This window comes from Macrotis lagotis, chromosome 1 (assembly GCF_037893015.1).
Source record: "Macrotis lagotis isolate mMagLag1 chromosome 1, bilby.v1.9.chrom.fasta, whole genome shotgun sequence".
Taxonomy (NCBI): Eukaryota; Metazoa; Chordata; class Mammalia; order Peramelemorphia; family Peramelidae; genus Macrotis; species Macrotis lagotis.
Window position 1 is genome coordinate 880,721,674 of NC_133658.1, and position 14,369 is coordinate 880,736,042.

Sequence of the window (14,369 nt, forward strand, 5' to 3'; positions counted from 1 at the left end):
ATCTATTGTCATTTCACCTTTTCTTTTGCTTCATAAATACAAACTCCGTTCTTTATCCATATACTTTGACCTTTGAGACCATTTAATGCTATTGAATGAGGATGGAAAAAATCATGAAACTGCAGACTGGGTTCACTACAAATTTATGTTACATCAACTAGGTCCTCACACATTCCTAATTAATGCACTAACCAATTCTTAACAGTGGCTCTTCCAAACCTTTTCTCTTTTTTGAATGTTCTTTTCTTCTCCCTCTATTCTATTATACTTGGTAATCTCATCAGCTCCTGTGAATCCAACAATGATCTTTATGAAAATCATTCTTATATCTACTTATTCAGTTCTAATCTCTATGTTGATATCCAGTCTCACATTTCAACCTGCCTGTTGAACATCTCAATCTGGATTTATCTAAATATCTTAAAATTCACATGTCCAAAACTGAATTTATCTTTGCTCTCAAATTCTTCTCCCTTTCTAATATTTCTATTAATGTTGATTAATATTAATATAATTAATAACTGGGCAGCTGGGTGACACAGTGGACAGAGTGTCAGGGTTAGAATAATAAAGATCTGAGTTCAAATTCTGCCTCACACACATATTATTTGTGTGACCATGGGCCAGTCACTTAATCCTATTTGCCCCAGTTGGAGGTAAATGAGGAGGAAGAAATGGCAACCACTCCAGATTCTGCCAAGAAAATCTCCAATGGGGTCACAAACAGTTAGACCCTAAGGGCAGCTAGGTGATATAGTGAATAGAGCACTGGCCCTGGAATCAGGAAGACCTGAGTTCAAATCCAGCCTTAGACACTCAATAGATACTGTGTGACCTTGGGCAAGTCACTTAACCCCATTGCCCCACAAAAAAAGTTAGATACTATAAAAAAATGAATGAACAACAATATCACCATCCTCCTGGGTACTCAGGCTTTCCATCACTTCACATATGGACTACTGCAACAGTCTTTTAGTGGGTCTCTCTGTCATAAGTTCCTTTCTATTCTAGTCCATCTTGCAACAAGATAGCAAAATGATTTTTTTCAAGTACAGATCTCTCTCTCTCTCTCTCTCTCTCTCTCTTTCTCACACACACACACACACACACACACACACACAACACACAATCACAAACCAGCAATCAATACCGACTCAATAAACTATAGAGATTTCCTGTCATCCAAAAAATCAAATATAAAATCCTCTAGCAAAAGAAACTCTCCACAATCTGTCCCACTTTTCCAGTATTCTTACACAACCTACATCTTTCCACAAACTCTGTCATCAAGTGACATTGGCCTCCTTTTGAATAAGGTATTCCAGTGCTTTCCTCTGATAATGACTTCCTATTTATGCTCTATATAGCTTATTTGAACATAGCTGTTTGCACGAGATCTTTCTTATTAGAGGAGTTCCTTGAGGACAAGAGCTGTCTTTTGCCTTTCTTTGCATCCTAGAAGTTAGTGGATTATTGACTGGGTGAATAAAAACCATGCAGTTCAAATAAAAAAAAAGTTACCAAAAAACACAACATATAAAAAGGTAAGTATGAACAAACTCTATACTCTAAAATCATCAGAGATTATTGGGGGGGGGGGTCTCATAAGATAGAAGGCCTAGAAATAGTTCTGTTATGTCTTAATAATGATCTGAAAAGAAAAATGAAAAGAGGAATATAGGGGAAGGCAAGGAAGGTTAGGGAAAATTGTACACAAATAGAAATCTATGCAAATGAAAAGGAAGGATGGAGCAGCTAACACTTGAATTTCACTTTCAACTAAACTGGTCACAAGAGGAAAAAATACATAAACATATACATAGAGAGATGGGTGAAAAAATACATTTTATTCAACAGGAAAATAGGTGAGAAAGAAGCAAGGTAAGAAGAAAAAGGAGAATTAGAAGGAGAGCATATTTAAGGAAAGGATTAAACCTAAGCAAAATAAATCTAAGGATGTATGAAAATATTTTATAACTCTTTTGAAGCTATAGTGCCCATCAAGTGAGTAATTAACAAGTTCTGGCATATCATTCTTTCAAAATACTACTGTCATAAAGAAATGATGAAGGGAATGGTTTCAAGAAATATGGCAAGATATTTATGAACTGATGAAGAGTGCAGTAAACAGAAAAAGGAGAATAATTTATATGATAACAAAAGATTGTAAAGGCAATTATCTTTGAAACATTTAGGATCTCTGATCAAAGTAATGACCAACTATGATTCCAGAGGATTAAAGAGAAAATATGCTATTCACCTCCTGGTAGAGAGGTGAAAAATTGAAAGTACAGAATGAGATAGATATAGATTGATTTTTCTTACAAATATAACCATTAGTTTCATTTGACTATATATGTTTATGAAAAGATTGTTGCTTTTTTTCATTCTTTTTTCCATGTAACCCACTGGGTTAGAGGGATGGAGGTAGATTTTTGCTGACTGAAAAGAATAAATTTTAATAAAATAATTTTAAAAAAGCAAGCTGACCCCATTCCATGTCAATAAGCTATTAGGAAAATAAAATCAAACAAAGAATGGCAACCCCAAATTACTACCCATTGTGAGCATTAGCCAATTCCTCTGAATAGATTATTATGAATGATCTGGACTAATGAAGAGATATGATTCACTTCACTGGTCTTTGAGATGAAGATGAAAGGGATTCATAAAACTATGTCAAAGTTCTAGATTCTTACCTATTAGTACAGAGGTGATATTGATATCCAAACGAGGTTTGGCCTTGGCTTCCAACTTCAATCTTGGAGGATGGAGGCGGCTGGCTGCCTGTTGTTGCCAGGACACAGAGCATGGCCATGGCTCAATAAATGGTTCCCAGCCTAAAAGAACACAGGAAATATGACATCTGTTCAACAGATACCAAGAAATTATGGAAGAAAGCTGCTCATGAGTTCTAATGACTGTCAAGCAAGGGTTTAATAAACCATGGTTGATGGCTTTATACTTTCAATTTATTTCAATGCACCATCTCTGATCATAGGACATCTTCCAAATTGGCAAGAATGTCTACTGTGTGTATCTACAACAGAGAACCACTATTGATCTATTCTGAATGAAACATCCCAGATTCAAGTTAGATAAATAAGGCAACAAAGCTATTGTACTAAAAAAAAAATTCTATACATCAGCTGCTTTCTGGGTGTGATAATTGGATATTATTTCGGAGTGTTAATATCCTTCTAAGGAAAATATTCTTTAATACAGAATTAAAAATAATCAATTTACAAATGTGAAAAAAATCACATTCTCTGACAATCCAATATTCATTTTGTAAGTCCTTATTATACACAAGGCACTATATGCTAGAGGCCAAGTAAAGAAAGAAACAAAGGAGTTTGCAATATAAAGCTTCTCCTAGAGAAATACAGCAAATATGCAGATAAAGTAAAACAAAGTAGTATGAGAATAGAGAGAGAACTAGTAACTTGGAGGAATTGACTGGAAAGGCTTCAAGAAAGTAGCACTGTTGAGTCAAGTCTCAAAGGAAGATGAGGATTCTGACAGATGGATACAAAGGAAAGGGATTTTAGACATCAGAGATGACTTGTGAAAATACAACAATGCAGGAAATGGATTATCAATTTCAAGGAGAAAATTGAATAGAGATTGCATGGAAGGGCATACAGAACTGGCTTTAGTGGATTAAAAGGATTAATATGGCAATAAAAAGTTGAATGATTCTCAGAAAAATAGTTAGCATATTAGCAGCCAAGACTAAATAACATAATACAAGTGTTAATCAAAGGAGGAAAAGTATAACTTATTCTGACACTTCAAAAAAAATCATTATAAATAGAAATTCCTTTAGAAAGTCTCAGGACTTAAGTCAACAAAAGGCAATCTAATATAAGTAACTTTAGGGACTTGTTAGCTTGCAAAAATTAGTTTCCAAACCCTCCAACAATAGAATAATACCTATCCAGTAACAGAAAGAAGTCTTTTAGGTGTCAGCTCAAACAGACATTTTCCCCCTCATCTATTCAGAAAATATTTATGCAGGCTAAGTCTAGCACAGGAGTATTACATGTTCTGATACTTGTGTAAATATATGTGTATGGATATCAGGTTCTTATTAACTCAAGCAGAGAGGGCAGAATATATATATGTATGTGAACTCAATGGCCTTCTGTATTAGAAATTCTGTAATTTTAATGAATAAGCAAAATACTTAATTTTAAGTGCTATTATTCAACTAGCATAAATAAATAAAACCAAAAGTCATTCTCTAATAGAGAAATAATCAAAGAATATGAAGAAAAAAAATTTTTTTGCAAGGCAATGGGATTAAGTAACTTGCCTGAGGTCACACGGGTCGTAATTATTAATTGTCTGTGGTCAGATCTGACCTCAGAGCCTCCTGACTCCAGGGCTAGTGTTCTGTTTACAGTACCACCTAGTTGCCCCCCAAAAATTTTTAAAAGAAGTATTCCAAATTTATTCAAAATCCTATAGAAAAATGTTTCAGATCACTAGTAATAAAATAAATGTATACTGAAACAATTCAGGTTTCACTGCACAGCCAACACATTGGCAAATATGATAATAGATTAAAATGGTCAATGGCAGAGGAGCTATAGAAATAAAGGGACCCTAATAAACTGATAAGGCTGAAAATTTAACCATCCTAGAATATCAATTCTAAAAGACAATATACAATTATGTAAAGAAAGTGACTGAAATATTCATTCTCTTTAGTCCAGAGATCCATGGCAAGACATATCTTGAGGAGGTTAATAATAAAAACAAGAGTCCAATATCAAGTTAAATGCCCATAAACTACAGAATAGCTCAACAACCTTGCAGAAGAATATTACTGTGCAAATAAAAAATAATGAATGTAAAGAATGCAGAGAAGCATTGGAAGACTGATTTGAACTGATGTCAAATGTAGTAAGTATAATCAAGAAAATATACAATGACAATAGTGTTAATGGAAAGAAAAGTAACACAAAATAATAGAAATTGAATACTGCTCCAAAGAAGAAATATGAAAAGGCACCACCCCCTATTTTTGGGAAGCACTTAAATGCTTATTGACTGAATAACTGCAAAGGTGGGGTTCAATGGATGTGGAATACAATAGTCAGAATTTTTGCTTAATTTTGAATTTTTTTCTTTTAAAATTCTCTGTGATGAAAAGTAGCTCTATGGGAAGCCAAAGAAAGTATATACTGGGAAATATAGATGATGTAAAAATGAGACATCAATAAAAACTTATTTTTTTAATTGTTAATGAAGATCCAGCTAATCACTAACAGAGCCATAGCTATGGTAGAAAGATCTACTAGTGCAGTTTCATATTCCAAGGTGAGTCAAACTTTAGAATCAAAAATGGCTAAATTACCAAAACCAAACCAAACCAAACAAGAAAACCCCATTAAAAAATTCATATATCTTTTTCAGTTATAACCTTTCAGATCTATTTCTAAAGAGTGGTCTTTTTCATCCTATAAATTTCTACAGCTCTTTGCCTTTTTCCCTTTATCCAATTCAAATTGTATACTGGATGCAAGCAAATCTGTTTGTGTATGTATCTGTATGGAGTTATATATGCATATAAATATATGTATAGGTGTGTTTATGTCCAACTATCTATCTATCTATCCATCCATCTTTCTCCAAATCCTATAGTTTCCACTTACCTGACAGTGCACGGTTGTAATAATCTCCTGAGAGGGTAAACTGGGCATAACCCTCAGGGTTGGCTCTCACACGCTGCAGAAAATTCAAACCTACAATATAAGTGACCATGACCTTAATGCTATGTCAAAAGAATTAAAGAAACACCGTTAACATTCAAATTTCAACAAAAAATACAACAAATACATGACTAAACACAACTAAATTCTATTCCCAAAGGAATCAATTTCATCATGTGTATGCTCTACAAAAAACACTGAATATGTTTCTAGAAGCAGGAAATAGACATGGCCCAAGGATAGGGAAGGCAAGGGCAATTTGTTTTTCAACCACATAAGGCTCATAAGTAAAGATAGAAACATGAGCCATTTTCATTTCCATGCACACACAAAGATCTCTCATTATATGCCTTATATCATAAGGCTGAGGATACAACAGAGATTCAAAAGAAAAAAAAAGCTCTACTCAAACAATAATTTCCATACCTTTATTCAAAGCAACTAGGTGCCTTGGATAACCTTTGAGAAGTGATTTAAGTTTTTCAACAATAATTACTGTTTATACCAATGTTAAGAGGACACTGAATCTTTATGTTAAATAGCAAGATAGAAGTTGGCATTATTTTTATTTAACCAGGATTACTACTGATTGGATAGATTACTAGAAATCAGAAATAACTGAAACTTTAAGTCAAGACTATCATAATTGTAGCTTATTGTCAGTATTTTATATAGCCTGTTCAGCTTTGCAAAGTACCTTTAAAGAATATCTCATGTTATTTGCACAACAACCCTGAGTAGTAGATGTTATTTTTATTTCCATTTATAGATGAGGAAACTCAGGCAGACAGCACATGTCACTTGTCCAAGGTCACACAGATAGTGAGTGTCTGAATCTTGATTGGAAAACAAGTAACCATTTCATAATCTCCAGAAATAGTCTTATACAGAATTAATCATTTTCTCTATTTTATTTCTACTGTCTTATAATATTATACACCCCCCCCCAAAAAAATAAAAACCAAAAAGGCCACACTGAGATAGGAAAGAAAAAGGCAGCAACTATCTGCAATGGTAAAAACTTTAAATGCATCTAGATTGAGGACAGTGCCTTACCCACAGGGCTTAAAAAACACTTGTTAAGACCACAAATGCTGACATTATTCTTTGTATAACCTGGAGAGAAAAATGCCATGATCTGATAAAGTTTAGTTCAGATTCATGAGCCTGTTGCAGAAAAAAATTCAAAAATTTGTTCTTGGAAGAATAAGACTCACAGCAATCATGAGTCTAATGCCAGTCTCTGTAGCCTCTCTGAGAGCTAACAATGATAGACAAAAAAGATGTTCTTGGGCAGCAAGCAGGATTCAGTGGTCTTCCTACCAAAACCCAACCATTATCATTAGTTGTAAATTATTAAAGAATGCAGTTTCAGCTTAGCCAAAAAATTTCACCCAAAGAATCGTTTTTTAGCAACATTTCTAAACCCACTACTAGGTCCATGATCAAAATGATGTGAAATTAACAAGGAAATAAGTAAAAATAGTACAAAAAAGTAAAAATTAACAAAGCAATAAGTTTTAATTTCTGTCTGTGGAAGCTCATTCTACTATGTATTGGATGTGGAGCAAAATTTACATGAAGAGTTTAGTGCTTCTTAGCCTATCCTATTTTATAGTGTAGTTAGTTTACAAAATTCACTTTGCCTATACCAGGAGCATAGGCTAAGTTTTATTCATCTTTGAGTTTCCTTAACAGGAATTTAAAGATCTTCAAGAAAAGTCAAAGGATGGAACAATGTAAGTGATAGAGACAAATACCCTCCTTTTAACAGTTTCACCTATTAAAAAAAAAACACTGTGACTGGGTCTCAAAGGAATTATTTACAACTGGCAGTTTACTGGAAGAATGATTAGGCTGATGGAATTGTTTTCTGAATTACCTTTCTTCTGAAATGCATTAGTGATGGAGTTGTGAACAGATTCAACCATTCTGGAAAACAATTTGGAACTATAACCAAAGGGCTTACAAACTCTGCATACTGTTGACCCAACAATAGCAAACAGAGCAAAGAAAGGGAAAAAAATCTTTTTTATACAAAAAATATTTAAAGCTGCTTTTTTGTGGTGGCAATGAAGAAGGAACTGAGGGGCTGCCCATCAACTGGGGAATGACTGAGCAAATTGTGGCGTATATGGCTGTGATGGAATACTATTGTGCTGTAAGAAATGACAAGCAGAATGGTTTCAGAAAAACCTGGGAAAATTTAAATGAACTGATGCAAAGTGAAGTGAGCAGAACTGTTGTTCTGTACTACTGTACTCAGTAGCAGCACTATTGCATGATAATCAACTGTGAAACATAACTATTCTGATCACAATAATCCAAGACAATTCCAAAGGACTTATAATGAAAAATTACTGTCCACTCTGGAGAAAGAACTGTTGAAGGCTGAATACAGAGCAAAGTATACTTTTTAAACTTTATTACTCTTTTTCTTTTTGATCTGAGCTTTTTCCACAAGATAGCTAATATGGAAGTGTTTTGCCTGACTGGATATGAATAATCTATATCAAATTGTTTGCCTTCTTTAAGAGAGAGGGAGAGAAGAGAATTTGAAAATTAAAAATTAAAAAACAAATTTTAAGTTTGTTTACATGTAATTAAGAAAAAATAAAATAAAAATTAAAGGTAAAAAAGTCAGAGGTCAGTAAGAATTCAGAAGAAACACTACAACTATAAAAGATACATGGGAAGTTGATCAATCAGTCATTATTTATAGTAGCAGACCTGTGGATGCAATATATATTTTATTTGCTGAAGCTGTCTATCACCACTGTTCAGAGAAAGGTCAAACTACATAAGAAAGCCCAGATTTCCTTTTGGCAAAAAACATCTACCAAAAATATTAAAATGTTCATTCAGATTTCACCCAATCTACAATCTAGAAAAATAAACATGAGCAATGTAAAAAAAAAAAGTCCTAAAATATTCCAAGATCACTGGAAACATTTGGAATTAATCCGATCCATACTCACGGGAAAAGGTGAGTTCAGCAAGGGGAACATCACAATCCATGCAGTCATCAATAAAACAGATGCATATACTTTCAGCTTTAATCTCTACTCCCGATATCAACTGTGTTGGCAGAGTTCCCTGGTTATCTTTACTATTAGACACTTGTGAGATGGATTTTAACGGCTCAGCATTTTTAAACAGCCAAGTGGCTGCCTTTTTCAGTTGCCCTTCAAAAAAAAAAAAAAAGAAGCACAATTAATCCAACCAATTCTCAGAGTAGTTCCAGAAAATACAAAGAGAATAATAAAAGAATTTCTAGGACCTTAAGGACAAGCTTAAACTCTTCAAGAGTCTCAGATAAAATATCTATCTTTATACCAAAAAGAAGGAGAGAAACCAAGTGATAGATTAGATAGTAAGCTTGATCTATCCCACTCCCCTTCCCAGGGGGGGGGGGGTTCTTTCTGTTTCTCTTCCCCAAAATATTTGGTAGTAGATTTATTTCTATATATATTTATAATCTCTCCAGGATTATAAACACTATGAGGGGAAGAATCAATTATTTCTCTTTCTATCTATCTCAGCATCTAACAAAATTCTATGCACATAGTAAATACAGTAAGCATTTGCTGAATTTAACTAAAAAAAAAAAAGGAAGGTGGAAAGAAAGCAAAGAAAGGAAAATATTGAAACAGACAGACCAAAGATTATGCTTTCCAAACAAGATAAATATTAGGCATATTTTAAAATTTCTAAAGATTTTAGAACACTGTAATCCCAAATGAGTTCACAGGGTTCTAGGAGTGAGTCTATTATCCAGATGAAAAGTGAAAGCGAAAATTCTGATTCAAATTACCTTGACACATTAAAAGAGCTCGACGACAGTCTTCCATACTAAATCCCAGCTCTTGTAGTCGGGCCAGCTGTAACTCTGGAAAAATTGCAGTTATTATAAATACAACTTTTCTAAGAACAATCAATCAAAAAAAAAAGAGAAATTCTGAAATTTCTCGCTGAGATGCCTCATTTGTATTAACAGCTAATTAGCTACAAATTAAACCCTCCAAACGGTGGGTTTATGTTAAATATGACCCTTTGTTTCTTTACCGTAATGTCTTTTTATTAAGGAGATTCAAAATCTTGTAACTTATATTGCATATGTGTGTGTGTATGTTTACTATCTATCTATATACACATACATAATAAGGAGATTAAAAATTTTGTTCCATTTACATATATGGTTTATAAGTGGGTGAGTATGCATATACATACATGTAAATAAAATTTTGAATCTCCTTAATATAACTGAAGGTTACAAAGTGAGAGAGGGAACACGTACCTAGGAGGGGGTCTAGGGTGTGCCTGGGGCTGTCCCTAGATTCAGGGATAGTTGAAGTCTCACTTCCCCTGGAGGGCCCTGAAAGGTGACTGCTGGTAGATGCCTCCTCTGGTACTGCCGAGTCTGGCACTGCCACACTAGCCTGCTCTGGGATAGACTTTGCAATGGCCAGAAATAGCTGAACATCATTGTAGGAGAGTCTAATGTCCAGACTTTGTAAATGAATCTAGTGAAAGAAAACAAGGTTATTTTTTTCTAAAGGTTACATTTGGCTTTATTTCTTCTTCACTCAGGTAAAACTGATTTTATGAAATCATTCCATAACACCAAAAGTTAACCTGCCCAAAGTATTTTTCACTCCATGAATGACAGGGTGCAAAGATCTTAGACCAGGGTGCACTACTTCTGAGGTCAGAAGCCCCAGATCTGAAACTGAAGGGTCACACAATTGTTCTTTAATACAGCCAGAATCCATGATTTCATCAGTGTGGGTTCTCCCTCTACCAAAACCAATAATAATCCCACTAAATCTTAGTAGATGAAGAATCTTCATGAGCTGCTGAGGCCATGGAACAAATGGACCATACTTCCTTGTTAAGTTTCTCCTTGTTAAGTGGCTGCTGTTCCAACTACTCAGGCTTCATCAGTTGGGTGAGACCCATCAAAACTTATCGTCTACTGTCCTGGTCTTCAAGAACCTGCTTACAAGCTTTTGTGAGATACACCATGTCAACAGGAAACTACTGGTATTTATTTCCAAAAAGGAAAACCACAATAAAATTTCAGTAACTTAGTATTTAAATAGTGATGAAGCAAAACTATTTATCTAAAAAAAAAAAGAATTTTTTGAAAAAAATAATCAGGAAAATGAACAGCCTGAAGTAAGGAGCAGCCTCCCCTTCCTGGACAACCTTTCTCTTTCAAGTAAGTGAGGTGCAGTCATTGCTACCTGGCAGCACTAAGGTGAACTCAAGATCTTGAAAGGGGATTTTTACTAAAATCACCACCTATAAAGCATAATGAAACAAGCCTTGGACCCAAAATACACTAACATCTATTTTTTTCCCCAGAGATTCTATACAAATAAAATTTGTAATGGCAATGTGACTGTCAGAGACAGAATGATTTAAAAATTGGGATTCAGTGTCAACTGCTAAGATGCTTAGATGTGGTTTAATTTTCCTCTCCAGGATCCTCTCACACTACCAAACAGATGAATTTATCTAGTAATAAGAGTCTCCTTTCTTTTTTTGCAACAGCTATGGCTCAAACGAATGAACCATTCTTGTTCCTTCCCTCCCCATTCATTATGGTATGCACCCAAATACTATGTGGGCAATTATTTTTTAAAGTCTAGAGAGACAAAACACTTAAGAGTGGTTCCTTACAGTCTAACAGATCTGACATTCAAGACCCTTAATTAATCTGCTGCACATTCTCTCTTTATTCCCCAACAGGCTGGTCTCTTTATCAGTCTCCACTGACACATTAGAGCCAGGCCAGCCTCCACAACTCTGAACAGAAGGCTCTTCAGATTGGGAACACTCTCGCCTCCTCCCTCCTGCCTGGCCAAATCCAGGCTATCGTTCGGGGCCCACCTCAAGTCCCAGCTCTTTCATGAAACTCAATACTCTTATCTAGCCCAGAGATCTCTTTCTTTCTTAAAACTTTTACCTCACAAGTTTGTCTGTTCCACATAACAAGACATTTACTTTTCTATTGCCTGATACCATTCCCTAAATTGTTCATGATCCTACATTTGATGTCCTCAACAAGATTTGAAAAGTTTGAATTTGGTCACCATTATTCAGCACCTACTACATCAGAATCCTGCATCTTATTTTTCTTTTGGACAATCTGCAGCATCCAATAGAGTCTGGGTTGGACACAGAAAGTGCCCAATAAATAACTATGGACTGGATTTGACAACACAGAGCATTCAAAAACTGCTATCTTTGTTAGTATTACCTCCAGGATAGGGGGAAAATCTTCACTATTGAAGGCATCCATCAACCCAGAGCTGTTTTGATAAGAAGAATTTCCCACCAGCTCAACTTGAATTTGTACTGGATCAACAATGGAAAGGGCTGTATCCTGTTCATTCCCCAGGCGACATGAAAACACCTAGGGATAAAAATGTAGGGTGGCAAGCATTATTGAGTGAGATTACAGGTGAACAGTCTCCAGTGATAAGACTGGGTTGTGCATTTCTCTTAAAGGCTTTCCATGCCATAAAACTAAACCAACATCTTTATCTTATGGATGAGAGAGAGAGGAAAGAAGAATGATCACTAACTTGGGTCTCCCCTTTGCTCTCCCTTTAGCATTCTCCAGCACTGCTGAAAAATATGTTAGCAAAGGTCTTTGTTAGACTCAAAAATAGCTTGTTACATTCTCTTTGTAAATTCTTCCTGAATGATGGACCAAGGGGATCTTAGAATTCAGATCCAAGTGTGCTGTCTGAAGAATCAAGCAGAAAGCGGCTTCCAGGGTTGAAAGGAATCTCAAATATTCTACCGTGCAGTGTTCCTAAGACTTTGGGATGGAAAGCTTCCCTTTTCCTCTTTTTCCTCCAAGAGCTGCTGCTACACAAAGCCCAATTGTACCTGACAGTTCATTCATCAATCACCAAGATACCTCATTCAAAGCTGGCATTGTGGTGGCTTAGAAAGCAGATGAATATATGCGATTTCATTATCAACTCACATAAGACCACACCAGTATACAAATTCCCAGTTCCCACTCTCAAATTAGACGTGGAACTTCATGGGGAGAGAATGGTGGGAGGCCAGGAGGAGGGCGAAGTTGGGGTGGAAGAGACCCCCCTACTCTCCCAGGCAAGGCCAAGAAGAGAGGGAGGGATGAAAACAAGAAATAAAACCTCCCCAAATATTTTAATTTACATCTGGCAGCAAAGTATCCTTCCTCTCCCCTAAAAGTATATATTACTGACAGTGTAAATAGATTTTATCTTATTTCTTTAGCTAGTGTGGAAGAGAAAGCAATAGACTTGAAGTTAGGAGAGACCTAAGTTCATATTCCACTCTTGACCCTTATTAGTAACATGATCATGGTCAAATTAATTAGAATCTCTGGGTTTCAGTTTCTTCAATTGAAAAATTCAGTTAGTCTCTCTATACCACCTACCTCACAAGGCTGTTAGGAAGTTTAAATGACATAATGTGTGAAAAATACTTGCCGAGTATTAAGAAGTAACATGCTTGCTATTAATAACTGCTAAGTAACACCCTAGGAGAGAAGAGAGCCTAGAAAGGAAAGGAAAGAGCAGAGCTAAGCGACTGGCTAAACCTAAGTTAGCGGTTTTTAACCTGGGGTTCATGAGTCTGAAGGGGGAAAAGATACATCTTTATTTAACTAGAATTAGTTTCCTTTGGAATCCTATATATCTGATTTTATATTTAAAAATGTTAGTCTGAGAAAGGGTCTATTGACTTCCTCAGATGATCCAATGGGGTTGATGATAATAATAACAACAACAGCTAACATCTCTACATCTTGACTGTGGGTCAAGTACTCTAGAATTCGGAGGCTATTTAATCTACCAAATCCTCCAATAGTGAGAAGAAAGAAATCCTAAAGAAGACTAGTGGCCCAGCAATACTACAACTGAATGTTTCCCCTATTTGTCCATTCCTCAGAGCCTGAGATAGCACTTTTATTTATTATTTTAAAGGTGCTTGCCCTTTTTTAAATTTATTTTTGAATTTTACAATTTTTCCCCCTAATCTCGTACAATTTTTCCCCCTAATCTTGCTTCCCTCCCCCACCCACCACAGAATGCAGTCTGCTAGTCTTTATGCTGCTTCCATGCTAATCATTGATCTAAACTGAATGTGTTGAGAGAAATCATATCCTTAAGGAAAAAAAATAAAATATAAGAGATAGCAAAATTTCATAATTAGATAATGTTGCTTTTTTTAAATTAAAGGTAATAGTCTTTGGTTTTTGTTCAGACTCCACAATTCTTTCTCTGGAAACAGATAGTATTCTCCATCACAGATACCCCAAAATTGTCCCTGATTGTTGCACTGATGGAGTGAGCATGTCTATTAAGATTCATCATCAACCTCATGTTGCTGTTATGGTGTATAATGTTTTTCTGGTTCTACTCATCTCGCTCCAGAGATGCCACTTTTAGAAAGTCTTTGGCAGGCAACTACGTGGCTCAGTGGATAGAACACCAACCCTGGAGTAAGGGGGACCTGAGTTCAAATATAGCCTCAGACACTTAATAATTACCTAACTGTGTGACCTTGGGTAAGTCACTTAACCCCACTGCCTTAAATAAATTAAAAATTAAAGAAAGTCTTTGTTTTGAGTTAAGGATTGTC

The 14,369-nt window shown here is 35.4% G+C and overlaps 1 protein-coding gene across 5 annotated transcripts in view; it reads right to left on the reverse strand.

The window, feature by feature from the left end:
- Positions 1-14,369, reverse strand: part of VPS13D (vacuolar protein sorting 13 homolog D) — a 349,290-nt gene that overhangs the window by 231,473 nt on the left and 103,448 nt on the right. For all 5 annotated transcript variants that reach the window (XM_074218409.1, XM_074218411.1, XM_074218410.1 and 2 more), the window contains 6 exons: positions 11,986-12,141; positions 10,018-10,243; positions 9,535-9,609; positions 8,699-8,905; positions 5,664-5,753; positions 2,700-2,840 (listed from right to left, as the gene is read on the reverse strand). In XM_074218409.1, the coding sequence (XP_074074510.1) occupies positions 2,700-2,840; positions 5,664-5,753; positions 8,699-8,905; positions 9,535-9,609; positions 10,018-10,243; positions 11,986-12,141 (895 nt within the window). The remainder of the gene's footprint in view (positions 1-2,699; positions 2,841-5,663; positions 5,754-8,698; positions 8,906-9,534; positions 9,610-10,017; positions 10,244-11,985; positions 12,142-14,369) is intronic.